The 20220-nt window shown below is 43.4% G+C and overlaps 1 protein-coding gene across 1 annotated transcript; it reads right to left on the minus strand.

The window, feature by feature from the left end:
- Positions 1 to 3: 3 nt before the first annotated feature.
- LOC128422147 (phytanoyl-CoA dioxygenase, peroxisomal-like) lies at positions 4 to 19276 on the minus strand. Its single transcript, XM_053405759.1, has 9 exons — positions 19217 to 19276; positions 17169 to 17224; positions 16551 to 16661; positions 15758 to 15926; positions 13691 to 13772; positions 6211 to 6392; positions 4713 to 4862; positions 4336 to 4470; positions 4 to 104 (listed from the first exon to the last, which is right to left on the minus strand). The coding sequence occupies exons 4-9, from the start codon at positions 15914 to 15916 to the stop codon at positions 51 to 53; spliced, it is 762 nt and encodes a 253-aa protein (XP_053261734.1). The 5' UTR covers positions 15917 to 15926; positions 16551 to 16661; positions 17169 to 17224; positions 19217 to 19276; the 3' UTR covers positions 4 to 50.
- Positions 19277 to 20220: the final 944 nt, after the last annotated feature.

Consider the following 20220-nt stretch of genomic DNA (forward strand, 5'->3'; position numbering starts at 1 on the left):
CATGGAAGGCAGCACATCATTTTCTAAGTCTGTGGCATCTGGATAAGATTCTATAGATTTATTCGCTCTCCTTTAACAAGACGACTTCGCATGATCCAAATATCCTAAGGACAGAAAAGAACCTTGTTTTGTGCGCAAGTTCATTCCCGCTGCACATACAAGCAGTTGCATATGGAAGGAAGCAAACCCCACCCAGATGTTTTGGTTCTGCATGAAGCTTTGCTTCTGAACTGAGGGCTCATCCACACTTTTGCTCCAGATTTCTAGCCACAGGCCTGACCTTTCCAGGTCTGACAACTTTCCCCCCATTTTCTTACCACTTTCCCTATGAAAACACACTCTTTACTGCTGAACTGAAGGGCAGAAAACCCTCAGTTCACTGCCAGCAACACAAATCACTCAGCATGCCTAGTGCTTGTCCCCCAATGGTGTGGTGTGGTAGAAAGAATTGTAATATGCTATGTAGAAGCTGGGAGAGAGATCAGGATCAGACCTGCTCAACACCAAAGTACATGACTGAGTAGGCTACCACCAATGGAATAATTATTCCCAATACCACTATGTCAGACGTATGACGTGAAAAGTTTTTGATGTAGGATGTTCACAAACAATTTTTTTTTAGGAAACTGCTTGACCTTTATACAACTTAGAATAATATTGATGAAATACTCCCCCCCCCAAATTTGTCTTATCTGTTATTGCAGCATTTCCTTTTTGCCACTTCAATATCACTTTCCTCTCTTTCTCTTTCCACAGTTTATACACCAAACATTTCCCCAGTTTGTAAGTAAATTCAATTTATTTTTGGTTTAGCATAATTCAGTTTCATTTCCTTCTTCTGCATTGTTAAGATAGACAACTGTCTTTGCAGCATGTTGATTTGCCTAGTAGTATTTATTTCAGTTGGAGATCATTCGAACTATTTTTCTTTTAGTCTAATCTTGGACAGTTTTCTGTAGTTTTCTCTGCCCAGTCTCTTTCTTAGGATTAAAAAATTATGTTGTATGAAATAACCTCTGATGAAAGCTTTATTGGCATCCCAAACCATTTATATTCCTGTCCTTGTCTAAGTTATTCTCAAACAATTGTTTCAGCTTATGCTTGCAGCCTTCCACAACTGTTTCTTCTTGTGGTAGCGTTTCATTAAGCCTCTGGCTAAAGAAACCAGTTTTCTTTTTAAAAGTCATAATTACTGAATTGTAATCTAAGGAAGTCTTTGGTAATATGTCTATGGAGTTGCCAGTGTCTTAGTTAACCAAATCATATTTTTCTTGAGAAGCATCTGTGTCTTTCAGAGAAATATTTATATTTTTAGATGTCAAAAAGTTCCAAATTATCCATCATTTCAAAGAAAACCTTAGGTACTTTATCCTGGGAAGTTTTAATATTTTTCTTTGAAGTTCTGTCCTGCATTGGAAAGACCACTCTATCCCAGTCAGTTTTCATATGAAAAGTCCATCAACCACAAGCCCACAAGTCCTATATAAAATGTTGATTACTTTTTTTACAGCCTTGGATAGTGACTTCCACCCCAACATATCTACATTGTTCATCAGAGATTATCAGTTTTGGGCAAAAGAACTCCATTCCCCCTCCCCCCCAATCCTGCAGAGATCAATTCCTCACCAAATTCTTTTTTTGTCAAATATTTTATATCCTTTTCCCTAATATGTGTTTCTTGTAAACAAATTAGATTTTTTAAAAAAGAAATATATTTTTTCTCTTTTGAGCAATATTTGCTCCATTTATATTCCATGTTAAGTACTTGTAATCCATAGCTGAGAGGGTTATTTTGTCATATCTACAGCTCCCATTTCTGTTTCTTCAGTCTCATCCATTTGTATTTCTTCCATTTCAAATTTAAATTTCTCCACAAAGTCTCTTGCTTTCTGTACTGAATCAAGTTGAAATCTTTGTTGTTTAAAGATAAAAATCACTCCCTCCTGTATGTCCCATCTTGATTGAATTCTTTTCTGCTAAAGTTATTTGTCAAAAAATAGTAGCCTTTTTCTTTTTTGCAGTACCCTCAGTGGAATTTCTTTCAATTCAATCACATCTATATCATCAATTTTCAACTTGGTCTCAAAATATTACTGAGGGTCTCTAGTTTTCCTTCTAGCAAATGGGACCAAAACATCTCTTGGAACTTTTCTTAATTTTGCAAAACGTGTACAGTGGTACCTCGGGTTACCTACACTTCAGGTTACAGACGCTTCAGGTTACAGACTCCGCTAACCCAGAAATAGTGCTTCAGGTTAAGAACTTTGCTTCAGGATGAGAACAGAAATCGTGCTCCAGCGGCGCGGCGGCAGCAGGAGGCCCCATTAGCTAAAGTGGTGCTTCACGTTAAGAACAGTTTCAGGTTAAGAACGGACCTCCAGAATGAATTAAGTTCTTAAACTGAGGTACCACTGTATTAATTTTGTAGATTTTGTCCATTTCTGCCTCCATATCAAGCACATCCTTTTTCAAAAAGTATGCCAGGGAATTACGGTAATGATTTTATCCCTAATATCTTCACCCTCCTCTTCTGGAATCTCTCTGAATTGTAGGCAGATCTCTTTGTCTCTCAACTCCATTAATGCCAAATTCTCCAAATATCTTTCCATCTGTTTGTAGCTTCACTTCTACTTTCCAGATGTGAGATATGCTGGCAGGTACAGGAGTTTCCCTTTCTCTCTGGAAGCTTCCGATAAGAATCAACGAGCCTCTGACAGGTTTATAGTCTATTTTATTTACACAGAGGCATGGAGCCACCCTCCTTCAGGATCTCAGTTGGTCCCTCTGCATCCCCACCCCTTCCACTGCCCCGCTCTCCCACCCCGGTGCTTCTGTTGAGACTTCACCCTTTCAGACCTCCTAGTGCAAGGGGAGGGAAGGAGGTCCCCACCGCTCTCAAAGGAAGAGTCTCCCAAGCAGTGGCTCCCTCCTGGTTGCCTAGCTTCTGACTCAGAGTTATCTAGCTCTTCCCCCGACTGTGCCGTCTCTCAATCGGCTGCTGGGAAAGTTGAAGGAAGGGGGGGCAAACTCTCCCCTTCTTCTTCTGTCAGAGGCTGCTCTGTCTGTGTCTGCATTCCTTCATCTTCAGAGTCAGAGCAGTCTCTGGCATATGAGTCAGACCAGCCCCTGACACCAAAGTCTACACTTTATTTCTACAGACAACTGTGTATAGGATTCTTCTATTTTATTAAGTGTTCCTTCTAAATCTTGCCAGCTTTTCATCTATTTGTATTCAAATGGTCCATATTGTTTTTAATTTCATTCATTTCTAATTTAAGAGATTTTGTTTGCTCTGCCATCATCTGCTGAAAAATGTCAAAAGGGTCAAAAGGTATCAAAAAATGTTTTTATTTCCTCTGCTGCCTTTTTCTTGCTGCCTGGCGTGCTGAGTATTCGGAGTATAAAAACAAACCGTCTTTCTTTTAAAGCCAACTTCTATTTTCACCAGCTGTTTCTGCTTCGCTTATTAAGAATGTCAGCCCTTTCTGTCTCTTTACTGCTCTCATCAAAACTTCAGCCACAGGACAGCTTCCCCAGGTATCTTGTTCTGGCTGCAGCATCAATAAATGTAGCCCATTTAAAATAAACCGATTCCATTCTCACAGAGGAAATTTCAGCTGGCAAAATAGCTTTTATATTCTTAGGCACACTTTTGTCAAGAAAATAAATAAATAAATAAATAAATAAATAAATAAATATAATCCACTTAGAACTTAACACAGAAACTCCTTTGTCTGCTTAAATCTTTCTTATCTCAGACCATAAATCAAGCCTTTTGTCTTCACTCAGCAGCTTAAACAGCAGTCCTCCTCCCTTCTAAGTTGTAGAAAGTAGATGGCTCACGGGATGTAAGTTTTCACTGGCGGATGAAGAAACTCACTTAAGTTGTAAATTATTTTATTCCAAAAATAATTAAGAAAGGGAGGTGTTTTGTGGATCCAGTGTCCATATTGGCTGTTGTATCATTTGGGCAAGGTGAAATTTCCTCAAAGTCAGGGCCTCCAAGAAGACTTCTCTCTGCCAATCTCACCAGCTCCTTTTCTGAAGGGAAGCTGAAAGCCAATATTGGTGTCTATCATCAAACACCACACAACTACCACAGACAGATGAGCTGATGGAGATAGTCCATCGGCCACCATCGCTCCCCTGGAAGTTTCTCCTTTGTTTATTTTTTCTTTCCTCTTTTTTCTTTCTCTTTCTCTCATTTTTCTTTTCCTCTTTTTCTTTGTGTTTTTAGTTTATCTTTTATATTCCAAAAATATATTGGGTATTTGATATTAACTTTATATATCTTTTTCCAAACTTTAATAGGGGAGGGGAAACAATAATACATACCATCAAGGTGATAGGTGAGTCTGTACCATGCTTGGCTCTTGCAACATCTACTGCTTCTTTCTCCATGTTCTCTTGAATTGTACCTTTCATGTCAATATAGTGGCACTCAGAACTTGCGTAATGACAAGAAATTGTCTGCATAAAAAGACCAATATAACTTATTTATTTTCATTTGTAAATGCATTTCTGCAAAGGCATGCATCCCATATGAAGGATAGGTTTTACCCCTCACCTCCAGCCCTCAAACAAAGAAACATAGAAATAATAAGGCACAACTTCAGGTTTTGATATTAATAGCTCAAACATGGGAAAGCCTTGACTTTAACTGAAGGGGGGGGTTAGGTGTTTAATACCTGCAACCTCAAATAGCATCTTACCTTACGAAACCCTTCAGTCCTGTTCATTCCAGAGCCATGGATTAGCAAGGGATGGAAGAACACTGTGTCTCCTTTCTCCACAGCAAGGTGAACCCTTGGAATAGTTTTATCATAATCACGCACTCCATGGTACATCTTGTTTACACCACCCTGGAAGTTCAATGCATTGAATTATCTTCTTTATCCTAAAGAACTTAATCTTTTGAAACCTCCACACTTCAAAAACTTTTAGAACTGATTTATAAATATTAGGTCTATTTAGTTGGGTGAGACCAAGGCCTGATCCAGCTGAACAGTGAACAGTGGACAGCGATGTCCCTTCAGAAGCTCACATGCTGAATGTGAAGCTGATGGCTCTCCTGCCCCCTTTCCCCCTTGCATCTGGTATGGAGGTGCCTGCTGCAACCAAACATGGATGTTCTGGCTTCCATTTGAGAAGCCTATTGCCCAGGATCCTGTCTAATTAGTTTAAGCCATTTGAGTCCATGCCCCCCCCCCCACAACTGGTGGCACTGAAATAGAGAACGTTTATTTGGTGAAATAAATAAGATGCTAAAAGAAAATATTGTATTGTCCCCCACTTTGGTATCCTTTTCTAAGGAAGAGAATAAAAAGATAAAATGAAAAGATTCGCTACATTACCTTCTTATTGTTGCATGTATATTGACTGCCCAAAGATGGAGAACATTGTCTCTATGATGGAGTAGTATATGGGAAATTGCATTACATGAAAATCTTACCTGCAGCCCCCTGCCTCCTCTGTCACAGCCCCCTGCTGCTGCTGCTGCTGCTGCCACCTCCTTCTCCACAGGCCCCTGCTCCTAATCTTGAAGGTGGCAGGGAAGTAAAAGGAGGCTGGAGATCTACCAACTGAGGAACTGCTTCATCTCACCTCATGGGTGGGCTGGTCTGTTCTTGTTCTGATTTCTTATGAGGGTAAAGGTAAAGGGACCCCTGACTATTAGGTCCAGTCACAGACGACTCTGGGGTTGCAGCGCTCATCTCGCTCTATAGGCCGAAGGAGCTGGCGTTTGTCTGCAGACAGCTTCCAGGTCATGTGGCCAGCAGGACTAAGCCGCTTCTGGTGAACCAGAGCAGCACACGGAAACGCCGTTTACCTTCCCGCCAGAGTGGTACCTATATATCTACTTGCACTTTAACATGCTTTCAAACTTCTAGGTGGGCAGGAGCAGGGACTGAGCACCAGGAGCTCAGCCCATTGCGGGGATTTGAACCGCCGACCTTCTGATCAGCAAGCCCTAGACTCTGTGGTTAAGACTACAGCGCCACCTGCTGGTAAAGGTAAAGGTACCCCTGCCCGTACTGGCTAGTCGTGTCCGACTCTAGGGTTGCGTGCTCATCTCGCTCTAGAGGCCGTGAGCTGGCGCCGTCCGAAGACACTTCCGGGTCACATGGGTACTGTACCTGCTGGTACTCTCCACTTATTTGTCACAAAAATCCTCCATCCCTCCCTGTGATGAAGTCATAAAGAAATTACCTCCCACTCAGGATAATCATGCTGTTTCAGAGACCCCTTATGACTTCCTGGCCAAACTGCCAGGCATCCATTGCTGCGATCAATCTTCTCCATGGCAGTCCAGGCACAAACAATGCGATCTGCAGGCCGGAATGAGAAGTAGTGCAAATCCTGGTGCATCGGTTGGCGAGTGGTCTTCTTTCCTGCAAAAATTATTTGTATTAGCTTTCATAGTACAGATGCAGAATTAGTTAAGTAAATAGAAGTACAATCTTCCAATACTTCTCATGTAGAGGTGGTGCAGTTTTGGCTACACCTTCACTGGCACTCAGAGACTAGAACCAGGACTAATATTTCTGGATTTAAGCTGGCAATGGCTGTACACATCCATCTCATAGAATAGAATCATAGAATCATAGAGTTGGAAGAGACCACAAGGGCCATCGAGTCCAACCCCCTGCCAAGCAGGAAACACCATCAGAGCACTCCTGACATATGGTTGTCAAGCCTCTGCTTAAAGACCTCCAAAGAAGGAGACTCCACCACACTCCTTGGCAGCAAATTCCACTGTCGAACAGCTCTTACTGTCAGGAAGTTCTTCCTAATGTTTAGGTGGAATCTTCTTTCTTGTAGTTTGGATCCATTGCTCCGTGTCCGCTTCTCTGGAGCAGCAGAAAACAACCTTTCTCCCTCCTCTATGTGACATCCTTTTATATATTTGAACATGGCTATCATATCACCCCTTAACCTCCTCTTCTCCAGGCTAAACATGCCCAGCTTCCTTAGCCGTTCCTCATAAGGCATCGTTTCCAGGCCTTTGACCATTTGGGTTGCCCTCCTCTGGACACGTTCCAGTTTGTCAGTGTCCTTCTTGAACTGTGGTGCCCAGAACTGGACACAGTACTCCAGGTGAGGTCTGACCAGAGCAGAATACAGTGGCACTATTACTTCCCTTGATCTAGATGCTATACTCCTATTGATGCAGCCCAGAATTGCATTGGCTTTTTTAGCTGCCGCGTCACACTGTTGGCTCATGTCAAGTTTGTGGTCAACCAAGACTCCTAGATCCTTTTCACATGTAGTGCTCTCAAGCCAGGTGTCACCCATCTTGTATTTGTGCCTTTAAGAAAGTCGGCTTTCTTAAAGTCAAGAAATTGAGTCCTAGTATGCTTGGCTGCTCCTTTCCGCTGTATAGTAAACTTCAGAAGAGCATGATCACTCGCGCCTAATGATCCTTCCACTTCTACCCACTAACCAGGTCATCAACATTGGTTAGGACCAGATCTAAAATGGCTGTTCCTCTTGTTGCTTCTCCCACTTTCTGGACAATGAAGTTGTCTGCAAGGCCAGTGAGGAATCTGTTTGACCTTATGCTCTTGGCTGAGTTTGACATCCAACAAATATCCGGGTAATTGAAGTCCCCCATTACTACTATCTCCCTTCCTTTTGCATGCTTGGCCATCTGTTCCAGGAAGGCATCATCTATGTCCTCCGTTTGGCTTGGGGATCTATAGTAAACTCCCACAATGAGGTCTCTGTTATTCTTCTCTCCCTTAATTTTGACCCAAATGCTCTCACTTTGGCTTTGAGGTTCTAAATCTTGGATCTCTTCACAGGTATACACATCCCTGACATATAACGCCACTCCTCCTCCTTTCTTGTCTGGTCTGTTTCTCTTTTTTTAAAAAAAAAAAAATATTTATTAAAGGTTTAAAGATTACAGAAAAAAGAAGAAAGAAAAAATGAAAAATTAAATAGAACAAATCAATACCTTACAATACATAGGAAAGGGAAAAAACAAAAAACAATACAGTAAAACAAAAAGAAAAAGAAAAACAATTAAAAGCACATCCAATATTTCCATATCTTTGTCTTTCATTTACTTGTTTCATCGACCTCCTCACACCTCCCTTATTTGTATTCTAATTCAATTAGCGGTTTCAGCAAATCCTTTCCATCTTACTCAATTTTTGTTCTATAATTTATCTTAACAAAATCTAACCTTAAATTTTCCACTTTGACCCATTAACAATCTATTTTTACTTAATTCTTTATAACATTTCTGCTAAAGCCATGTAACTTCATTCCAGCATCCTTCTAACATTCATTAATTTTACAGTATTTCTGTAAATAGACTTTAAATTTTTTCCAATCTTCTTCCACCAACTCTTCTCCCTGGTCTCGGATTCTGCCAGTCATTTCCGCCAGTTCCATGTAGTCCATCAACTTCATCTGCCATTCTTCCCGGGTGGGTAAATCTTGTGTCTTCCAGTGCTTTGCGATAAGTATTCTTGCTGCTGTTGTAGCATACATAAAGAAAGTTCTATCCTTCTTTGGCACCAATTGGCCGACCATGCCCAGGAGAAAGGCCTCTGGTTTCTTCAAGAAGGTATATTTAAATACCTTTTTCATTTCATTATAAATCATCTCCCAGAAAGTCTTAATCCTTGGGCATGTCCACCAAAGGTGAAAGAATGTACCTTCAGTCTCATTACATTTCCAGCATTTATTATCGGGCAAATGGTAGATTTTTGCAAGCTTGACTGGTGTTATGTACCACCTGTAGATCATTTTCAGTAGATTCTCTTTTAAGGCATTACATGCCGTAAACTTCATACCTGTGGTCCATAACTGTTCCCAGTCTGGTCTGTTTCTCTGAAATAGATTGTATCCCTCCATTATTACATTCCAATCGTGGGACTTATCCCACCAGGTTTCAGTGATGCCTATTATGTCATATTTAGTTTGCTGTACCAAGAGCTCAAGCTCATCTTGTTTATTTCCCATGCTTTGCGCATTAGTGTACAGACATTGAAGTCCATTAATCATTCCCCCGTGTCTCTTATTTAAGGATTTTTTCCTCCCACCACTAGGTCTGTGTGCTGTTTGCTCCATTTGGTCTATGACATTGGGATGGTCATCTTCATCAATTGATAGACTCCTACCTTCAGGAGCACTGTCTCCCTCCCCCACATTAGTCAGTTTAAAGCCCTCCTGATGAGGTTTCTGAGATTTTTGGCAAAAACATTCCTCCCAACCGTTGTGAGGTGCAGCCCATCGCTTGCCAGAAGTCCATCTTCAAGAAACTGCAGTCCGTGATCTAAGAATCCAAACCGTTCCTGTTTACACCATTTGCGAAGCCAGCTGTTCACTTCCACTATTTTTCGCTCTCTCCCTGGGCCACGTTGTTCAACTGGGAGGACAGATGAGATGACAATTTGTGCATTTAATTGCTTCAATTTCCTGCCCAGAGCCTCGTAGTCTCTTTTGATCTTCTGGAGGCTATTGCTTGCAGTGTCATTGGTTCGCACATGAACCAAGAGGAAGGGGTATTTGTCAGTGGGTTTTATGATTCCTTGCAGTCGTTCAGTTACATCTTGAATCTTAGCCCCGGGGAGACAGCACACTTCCCGAGACATCTTGTCAGGCCCACAGATCACTGCTTCTGTTCCCCTCAGTAGGGAATCCCCTATCACCACTACACGCCTCCTCTTAGGTTTGGTCGGGGTTCTTCCGTGAGCTGTCCGTTCCAAGGTCGCCTGCACATTCCCTGAGGACTGACTTTGCTGCTCGTCTTCATATACCTGATCGACTGTAATGAGGGAGAGATCCTCAAATGGAGTCTGCTCTTCGTCTTCCATGCTAGGGGAGAGGACCTCAAAGCGATTGTGTATTTCTAAACAATCAGAGCGAACCCTGGGCCTCCTACTTCTTTGAGTCACGTTTCTCCATATATCTGGCTCCTGTGTTGGTGAACTAGCCTCCTTCTCAGGGGAGTCCCCTGTCTCCTCCTTGGTGGAGACGGTGTGCTCTGTTGCTTCCAAGAAGAGCTCCAGCTCTCTAATTCTTTGGAGCGTAGCTACACGTTCCTCCAGTTGCTGGACTTTGTCTTCTAAGAGGGCAATCAACATGCAATTGCTGCAGGTAAAGCTGCCTGCAACCTTTGGCAAGATGGCAAACATTGCGCAGGAACCGCAGGCGACTGCAGCTGTTCCCTCACCCTCCATCTTGAGAACGTGTCGTTGGGGGTGGCTACAGCGGTCCTCCATCATAAAAAGTGTGAAGACAGGACAAATAACTCCCCCCAAAAAAAACCTAGGTCTCCCCCAACAAACGTCTGAGATTAGCTCCCCTAAATCTAAAAGATGGATCAAACTTGCAGCCGCTGCCCTGCAAGCTCTGATAAGCTCCTCCCACAGCTAATCACCTGCCTCAACAGAAACCCTGCCCCTCTGACCTTTGCACAGAGAGAGCAGCTAATCAGCCACAACAGAAACACACACACAAGAAAACCCTTTTTGCTCCTTCTTCAGCTGCTGCCCTGCAATCTATTGTAGTGATGGCATGGCAGGAATGACCTATAAATTTTGGATTTAATTTCAAGTGGACAATACAATGTACCACAAATACCTAGGAATTCATGCTGGTGAAATTACATTATAGTGACAATGCAGAATGTTTTGCCAGGAGCATAATTCCACTGAAACGCTATGTAAAATCCCTCTTATTGTTTAGGGTGTTATATACTTGTCTGTATATAAGTGCAGGCATTTATACGGAGGCTGCAGCTTCTGGACAGAAATTCTGTTCTCTCCTTTTAGCATTAGACAAAGCCCTGCCCTTCCAACAGCAGTCAGCGTTGTCACTTATGAATGGGAGGGAAGACAGTCATGAGAAACCAACTTCACATTCAACAGCAAGGCTAGCAGTTTGAAGGTAATTTAGGAAGACACAATTAAGCCCTTCATGCTTGCTTTGTTACTGTAAGGCAGGATACTTTATTCAGAATATTTCTATCTCATATTTGCATCACAAAATATAAGATTAATTTCACATTTAAGAGATTATTATTATGAAGGGATATCCTAGGAGACAGCCATCATAAGGGTTGGGTTTCAAATAGCTACATGCAATTCCTAGTCCCAACCATGTTCCACCCTCCCTCTGCTCTCTTTACCAGAGTTACTCTAGCCCAGGCATGTCCAAAGTCCGTTTCAGGGGCCTAATCCGGCCCGCCGGTTGGCTTAATCCGGGCCCTGTGGCAGTTTATTTCCTGGGGTAAAATCTTAAAAAAGCTCAACAACTTCAATCCTAAAAAAAGTTTGGTCGGCCCTCACACATATTCACCTCATCAAATCTGCCCCTCTTTGAAAAAAGTTTAGACACCCCTGCTCTAGTCGCTGCCAAGTGCCAAAACCCAGGAAACTGGAACACCTGGTAGCAACAACTGAAGAGTTCTATTCCTAATAGCAGCCCTGAAAGTGGCCCAGATGAGATGGGACTCAAGGATTCCTTACTTTTCCATATACCGGTACTTTACTATCTTAATTTAATTTAAATTTTATATAAATTTTTTATAGGAGTATAGCATATAGATCAAGGGAAGTAATAGTGCCACTGTATTCTGCTCTGGTCAGACCTCACCTGGAGTACTGTGTCCAGTTCTGGGCACCACAGTTCAAGAAGGACACTGACAAACTGGAACATGTCCAGAGGAGGGCAACCCAAATGGTCAAAGGTCTGGAAACGATGCCTTATGAGGAACGGCTAAGGGAGCTGGGCATGTTTAGCCTGGAGAAGAGGAGGTTAAGGGGTGATATGATAGCCATGTTCAAATATATAAAAGGATGTCACATAGAGGAGGGAGAAAGGTTGTTTTCTGCTGCTCCAGGGAAGCGGACACGGAGCAATGGATCCAAACTACAAGAAAGAAGATTCCACCTAAACATTAGGAAGAACTTCCTGACAGTAAGAGCTGTTTGACAGTGGAATTTGCTGCCAAGGAGTGTGGTGGAGTCTCCTTCTTTGGAGGTCTTTAAGCAGAGGCTTGACAACCATATGTCAGGAGTGCTCTGATGGTGTTTCCTGCTTGGCAGGGGGTTGGACTCGATGGCCTTTGTGGTCTCTTCCAACTCTATGATTCTATGATTCTATGATTCTATATCCCACTTTTCACCGTCTAGGCCTCAAAGCAGCCCACAATGATAAAAACACACATTTTCTCATTCTGCAAGGTTCCTCCTGCCGGGTAACGCAAGTGCCCCATGAGAGTGTCCCACTTATCTTGATGCCCTGACTTCAAAAGATCTATATCCCACTTCAGGGAGTTCTTCCTCCCCACACAAACCTCTACTATGGAGAGGAATGACACCAAAATCCCTGGAACTGAACTGATACGGCTGACGAGGGCCTGAAGCAAAAAGAGCTGCAGGGTCCTTCCTATACATGTGGTTTTGTAAAGAGGTTTAACATTTTAGGTGGCGCTGTGGGTAAAAACCTCAGCGCCTAGGGCTTGCCGATCGTATGGTCGGCGGTTTGAATCCCCACGGCGGGGTGAGCTCCCGTCGTTTGGTCCCAGCTCCTGCCCACCTAGCAGTTCGAAAGCACCCCCAAGTGCAAGTAGATAAATAGGTACCGCTTTATAGCGGGAAGGTAAACGGCGTTTCCGTGTGCTGCGCTGGTGCTGGCTCGTCAGCTGCAGCTTCGTCACGCTGGCCACGTGACCCGGAAGTGTCTTCGGACAGCGCTGGCCCCCGGCCTCTTAAGTGAGATGGGCGCACAACCCTAGAGTCTGTCAAGACTGGCCCGTACAGGCAGGGGTACCTTTACCTTTTTTAAACCTTTTTGGTCTTCAGTTTTTGGAGAACTGAGTTTAATGTTCAAAGTGGACCTACAAATCTCTCCCAAACTTGCATTACTTGGGATTCTGAACACTTCTAACCCTCAAAAGGAACAGCATTTGTCCTATTAGTGGTGTGTATAGAAATTTCAAATTGCTATGCAATAGCATTCTGCAGTTTCTGTAAACATTGAAGCCTGGTATTCCCGGATATGGACAATAGCCTTTGCTGAAAAACTAACCTACCAAATTCATGCAAATAAAGAAAAACCGAGTCCTTACCTTTTCTACAACACTTAGCAAATGTTTCTTGAATATATGCAACAACATTGTAATAGGAACCCACCACAATCCAAATAGTAGAGAGACTATTTGGACTAACTCTCAGGAATAAGATCTGATCTTCTGTGACACTGTGGTTGGTATGTTGCGACATGTGCTGTACATGTGATATTCAGTGGAAAATGAATAAAACCTTTTAAAGAATGAAATCAGGCAGAGGACTGCAAGAAAGGGGGGGAATGAGGAAGAGAGGATGCCAAGGGAGAAAAGTGTGGCACAGTCACTTTTGGCTCTGTCCATGCTCACAGATTATACCCAGAAGGAATAAAGCAGCAAACAGGAAAAAGAAAGGTCCCACCTCTGATTTAGAGAGTACCAATACAAAATCTGAGAGAAGTTAAATCAAGACGTGTATCAGAATGAACCATGTTGTATACAACTATACATCTTCGTTTAGACTTGCATCACAGTAGCTAATTCTCTAAGTATACCTACAGGACCTTGCAAAAAAAAAAAAAGGGGCAAGTCCAACAATATTTACATACATGCTAGCATTCTTGAACAGAGTATTTTATTTTCATCCATTCAATTATTTCTTACCAGAATCCGGAGGCTTATTTATCAACATGGCGTGCATAGCCATGATGTTTGGTCCCGTGAAGCATTCAACATATTTCAATATCTAAGGTGAAGAAAGTTTCTCATGAGATGCATATTTAAACATGCTAAAAATATATTACCCCTTATATTTCATGGGCAAGACTCAAGTGAATACGCATGATCAATACACCAGTGTTGAAACAGCAACCAGTGCTATACACTGCTGAGAGACATCTATAGATATCCCATTGAAACGAACAGGAATTAAACTCCCATCCAGCAGTAAACTGTCTGGAGCTACCTATTCCTATAGCACAGAGATTAATTTAAAAAAATTAAATCCCTTTATGTTGATTTATACTTAACATGACAATTAATAGCATGTCAACATAGAGCTAAGGTGAATGTTTCATTAGAGCAAGGGTTTTTCCTTGATCAGGAAGTGCCCTCTGCACTTCCCCAAAATGTGTTCTGGGTTTCCCCCCCAGATTTGGAGGTGGAAAGGATACATGTGGGGGGGAGGGGGGAATTCCCTTGGGCTAATGCTAATGCTTGAGCTAGCACCAAAAGTTGGTTAAATATCACACACAGTGATCACCACTGCAGAGATGCCTGATTTCACTAGACATTGGGTACAATCTGCAAAAGTTATACTCTGCTTAAAGCATCTATTGAACGAGACAAAATAGCAGATCAAATCTACTGCAGTATTGCTTCCTTAAGTTAAAAGCAGCCATATGGAAGTGAGGAGGACGTATTTTGAATAGGACTGCAGCACCACGTGATGGATGTCATACTTTGCTCCTTCCCAGGCCATATTCCCAGTGTAAATCTCTTATTTAGTTTAAGGAGGTGAGGGAAATACGGAAAGACTCTGGTACCAGGAGGAAGTTGCTTGTTTTTTTCAATTCACACTCTGGCTGCTTTCAACTTTTATAAAAAAATATGGAGCCATGGGACATCCTGTTCCCGCATCTCTGGCATCATTTCACTGTTGGTGTCACTTAACCTTTGTTATATTGTGCTGTTCCTGATAGAAAATGACTGCCTTACTATGCTAGCAAGTTACCGTATTTTTTGCACCATAACACTCACTTTTTTCCTCCTAGAAAGTAAGGGGAAATGTCTGTGCGTGTTATGGAGGGAATGCCTGCGGGTGGCGGGGGGATCTGCTGCAGTCGTGAGCAGAGGATCCATGGTTCCCCTTCCTTCCCTCCTCCGTGGCTCGCTTTGAAACAGCAAAGCGGGAGAAGAGCCGCTGAGTGGGGAGGAGAGAGGGACAGAGAGCCTGCTTGCTTTAAAGGAGCAAAGTGGGAGGGGAGAGGAGAGGAGAGGAGCCTCTTACACCAGTGTAAGCGGCTCCTGTCCGGTTGGCTCCTTTAAAGCAAGCAGGCTCTCTGTCCCTCTCTCCTCCCCACTCAGCTCGCTACATAGCAGCAAAGTTTTTCAGCTCGCTAAGCCGGGGATGAGCGGGGAGGAGGGAGAAAAGCAGAGCCTGCTTCTTTAAAGAAGCAAAGTGGGAGAGGAGAGGAGCCTTTTCCCTTATACCCCTCTTCTTCATTATTAGCAGCATCCTTCTCCACACACCCCACGCGTGCTCCTTGTCCCTTGAGTGCTTTTCCTTCCCTCCCCACTTAAAACGTGGTTACAAAGCACGGATCCACATGGATACTCAGGATTGTTGCACTGGGTCACCCCAAATTCACCATCAGACCACATAGCATGTCCATGGCTACATCTTGCACCAAAAAAATCACGCACCCACTGTTGCCTGGGGCCGCAGTGGTGCAAAAACGTGGTTACAAAGCATGGATCCACATGGATCCTCAGGATTTTTGCATTGGGCTACCCCAAATTCACTGTCAGATCACATGTCTGTGGCCACAGCATGAACCACAAAACTCATACATCCACTGTTTTGCTTAGAATATTTTTTTTCCTTGTTTTCCTCCTCTAAAAACTACGTGCGTGTTGTGGTCGGGTGCGTGTTATAGAGCAAAAAATACGGTAATTAATGAAGTTTCCTATTTCGTACAGGTCTTCCCCGTGGCTGCTCCCTTTTTTAACCTGAGGTAATCTACAATATCTGAAGAGCTTCTCATGTTGCTGGAAATCCTGTATTTTGGAAACTGTTTTATGATCTAGAACAAACTCCAACTTGGAAGCTGAAACATCTCTCATGACCGTCAGACCAGGGACAATCACTTCCTGTCTGCAGATCTTCATGAACTCATTTCTGAGGAGAGAATTCAAAAAAAGTTATTCATGGCAAAGTTTGCTATGCTGTTTAACCATGGTTATTGCCTTTGTAAATTAAATTAAATCAAATCAAACTGGATACTTCTACTGTGCAAAATCATGGGTAATAATTTTTTTTAATTCATTAAATTTGTATACCACCCATCATCCATAGATTTAGAGATCCACATAACTCATTCTCTGTGAGGCTTTGAGTGTATATTTATAAGTGAGAAGTGAATTATGCCTCGTATCAAATGGCTGGATGTTCTTGTAAATCCAGAGGGAATTTTCATTTGGAGTGGGGCCCTTCTTGTGGCCTTCAGGTCTTGCTTGGCAAACACAAGCTCTTGGGCACACCTCAAGAGAGACCTCTGGACTGCAACCAGTGTGCTTTAAACCACTGGAGGTGGGGTCAAGTACCACGGGGGGGGGTCAAGACTGACCCAAGGGGGGTTGAAACAAGAGCACTACCACCCTGCAAAGATATGGAAAAAGAGATTAAGAAATGGGTCCTGAATGCATGTTTGGGTGAAAAGTGAGTTCTGGGTCTGAAAAGGTTGAAGATACTTGTTTTAGACAATCTCACTATATGTGATTAGGACACATGGCTACAGTTTACCTGAAATGTTCAACATCCTCATCCGAGACCAGATTTTTTATGACGAGATAGCCGTTCTCCTCATAGAAATCCCTTTGCTCTGGGCTTAGAACATTATTATCTAAGGTGTAACTGCAGAGATAGGAACATACAGTGGATAAGTTCACAGGGCAAGGATGAAGTCTAGGAAATAAGCGCTCCCTGGGAACTCTTATGCAACCCACAACACACCCCGGGGTCTCCTGCAGCACAGAGGAGCTCTAGGGAAAACAGGCAGGTCCATGTGGGAGGGGGTCCCTGAAGTTCAAAATCTGCAGTACCATGAAGGTATTTATTTCCATGAAGTCAGCACAAAAGTTAGTTTGCTGTTTGCTTCTTGAGAATAGAGGCACAAAAGTTTCTACTAATCCACAAATACACAGATGCAACCATGCCCATAAGCTTACTGCTTCAGAATAGCAAATTCCGCAGGACTCTGGTGAGGCAGCAATTTGATGGTTAATGCACCTCAAATTATCAAAGGTTCGCCACATCCAAGGATGGAATTCTAAGGAAATTAAACATGGTTTCCTTTCATTGCCACCATCAACATAACATATCTATTTTTTAATAGAAGAAATAATTTAAGTCGTCACCTACTGGTATTGAGTTCGGTATTTCACTGTAGTAAATTGGGCTGAAGTAGGAAATCGTGTCTGGAGCACATGTTAAGGAACTTACATTTGTTTTATTTAGATTATTATATATTATTGTGTGATATAAAAACTCAGAATTGATTCTGAATCATAATAACTATTGATATGGTGGAGTAAATATACTATATTAAGCTTAAATTATTATTCATATTTATAACCAAGCTTTTGTATCAATGGTTCCCTCCTCCGATGCAAGTTAACTGCATAGGAAGGGGGCATTTTAATGTAACTCATAGACTGCATTCTAAACTCTGTATACTGAATATTAGAGTTAAAACAATCAATGTTTGTTATCAAAACTCTGTTAAGTTTTTATTAAACTCCAAAGTTCACCCAGGTGGCAACTTATAATGGCAAATGGAAAACTATTTGAGGAAAGCAAATATTTTTACAATAGTGCCTTCCATATTGGCACTTTCTAAATATCAGCAGAAACACCAGATGGAAAACAATTGCCAAACACAAAGTGGTGTCTTCCAAGAAAATTAATAAAAAATACCAGTGATATAACACTGAAATGAAAAATCTACAAAACAAAAATGGAAACTGCTGGAAGCCACAAATACTGGCAAAACTGCCTCTGTGTGATGCATTAAATACCCTTCTGTATAAATGAGTTTATTTGTATTAATATAAAAAACTTTTATAAAAAGAATGTCAAAGTCAAATGGCATGTTTACAATATTACAGTGAAGAGCATCATAGCCTTGGAATGGACCACCAGGGCTTAATCACATCATTAATTATTTCAACAAAACTCACAACAACTAGATTCTGGAGAACTTGGGACTCTGACCTTATGGAAGTCTGGTATTGGCATTTTGGGACTTGGCAGTCATGGAACCTGTAAGCTTTGAGCTTGTAGAAAGACGCAGACAATTCTTTAAGCTATTTAGACAGGTTTTATTTCTTATACAGCAATGACAGAACCAGATATAGACCACCGTGCTTCATGGAAACCTTTGACAAGACACTTTTCAAAGAGAGACATGGCTGATGTAATTGTTTTACTGGAACAGACCAAAGCTCTGCTCTTTCCTTTTCCCTTGTATTGGGTTGTACTGCATTATTTGATACTTGAAATGTAGATATATAGATATAGATATACGGCCACAATGGCGTCTGAGGACTTTCTGGGGCAAAGAAAGTATCCAGTAAACGCAACCTGGAGAGCTGGGAACCTGGTGCTTATTAACGCGTGTGGAAATGGCAGTGCAAGAAGAGAAGAGCGACAGGCTTGTGCTTGTCGCGCGCCGAGAAATCATGGGGCTGAGCAGTTTTCTGCTTGTTCCAAGCTTTTTAGGCACAGGGCTGAGCAGTTTGCCCTTGTCCTGTCACTTTCATTAGGAAAAGCCACTTTCTAGTGATAAATCAGAGCAAACCTGATTGCTGTTTGCTCCAATTCAGCTGTAAAGATCAGGTTTTCCTGGGGGGAAGCTGTGGGGCAAAGGCAAGTCTGAGGGCTTATCCACACCTCTGTCTGCCCTGCCACTTTTCACCAGGAAACTTGATATTTTGGGCTGAATCGGGCTGAATTTGGTTTTCTGCAGATTGCCGTCTGTTCCAATTTGTTGCCAAAGAGCAAGTTTACCGGGGAAAGCAGTGAGGCAAAGGCACAACCGCTCAGACCTTGGCTAGAAAGTGCAGGACAAGCACAGAACCACTCGCCCCCCCCCCCGGGAAGCCTGGAGGAGCCCCCCCCCCGCGGAAGCGAAGCAGCAGGAGGCAGACTCGGCCTTGGCCCCCCCACTGCCTCTCTGGCTTGTCAACCCGCTTCCAACTTATCTCCCAATGTATAAAATATCTAGGCTGGCATTCTGCATGTCCAACCACTGAAGGCATAATACTCTACACAAAGCTAAAGGGAGTTGCTAAACCGGGATTCCAACGGTAAGAAATGTCAGCCAACCTTGCCCGCCCGCCCGCCCTCCCGCCCTCCCGGACCGGACGAGGAGCTTCTCCTCCCGGCTGCCCGCTCGGCCCAAAGGATACGGGGCGCGGCGAGGAGGCGCCGGCGCGCAGGACGGGGCGCAGCAGGGCGCGCAGCCGGAGCGAGGCGGGGGCGCCGGCCATGGCGAGGAGAGCGGGCGGCGTGGCTCTCGCGGCTCTGCGGGAGAGAAGAGAGGCGTCGCCGGGCGAAAGGAGAGCGGCGCCGGGGCGCCAGAAGAAGCAGCAGCATCGCCCCCCCCCCAGTTTCGGAGAGAGGAGCCCGAGGCTGCGGCCTGGGGGGCTGAGACAGTCTAGCGCAAGACCCCCCAAGGGCCAGGCAGGTGCGCCTGCTCAGGTGGCGGCGGCGGCGGCGGCGGCATCCCGGAAAATGGGTTCCAGACCAGTACGGACACTGTTTAATTATTACTGCTACACAAGGAACGAAAATACTCTTTTAACACGCGCAGGGGGGCCAACAAATAAAGGGGGGCAGGTGAACCCCGCCCCGCATCATCAGCCACAAGATGCGGCACATGATGCACACCATTTGAAGGGCAATGCCCATCCACTTGGGAGGCCGCAGCCCCCTCAAATATGTTATTGGGGGGGCCAAAGGGACCTCAGCCTCCCCCTTGGCTCCCATGAACATGTGTAAAGTCCGGCTTCTCTCAAGCTGCAACACACCAGGAAGTTAAAGGCATGGAATTTTGTGAATATGAGGCTATGTGCAATTTATCTTATGTCTAATTAAGTTTCCAATTTGTTAAGTGAAAAATAAAGAACCAAGCTCTGATGAAGATGCTGAAGAGTCCACACCTCAAAGCAGAGCTTTCCAAACCATGTGTCAGACGTGTTGGTGTGTCGGCCGCAGTGTGCAGGTGTGTCACTTGAATGCTCCCTGCGCTCATCCTGGGGCTGGAAAGGGGGTAGTTGAGCCTCCTGCTTGCTAGTAAAACTGAATTACTGTGTCGCAAAACGATGCATGTCTAAAAAGTGTGTCACCAACATGAAAAGTTTGGAAAGCTCTGCCTTAAAGTCTGAAGTGTCTTATTTTTGATTTCTCCTTC

Source organism: Podarcis raffonei, chromosome 10, assembly GCF_027172205.1.
Source record: "Podarcis raffonei isolate rPodRaf1 chromosome 10, rPodRaf1.pri, whole genome shotgun sequence".
Classification (NCBI taxonomy): domain Eukaryota; kingdom Metazoa; phylum Chordata; class Lepidosauria; order Squamata; family Lacertidae; genus Podarcis; species Podarcis raffonei.

What these genes read in the sequence shown, in the direction of transcription:
- LOC128422147 (XM_053405759.1), bottom strand. Translation starts at nt 15,916, where the DNA reads ATGAAGATCTGCAGACAGGAAGTGATTGTCCCTGGTCTGACGGTCATG. An exon ending in GATATTGTAGATTACCTCAG is followed by an intron (nt 13,773 to 15,757) that starts GTTAAAAAAGGG and finishes TCTTCACCTTAG; the next exon opens with ATATTGAAATATGTTGAATG. An exon ending in GGACTGAAGGGTTTCGTAAG is followed by an intron (nt 4,471 to 4,712) that starts GTAAGATGCTAT and finishes CTTTTTATGCAG; the next exon opens with ACAATTTCTTGTCATTACGC.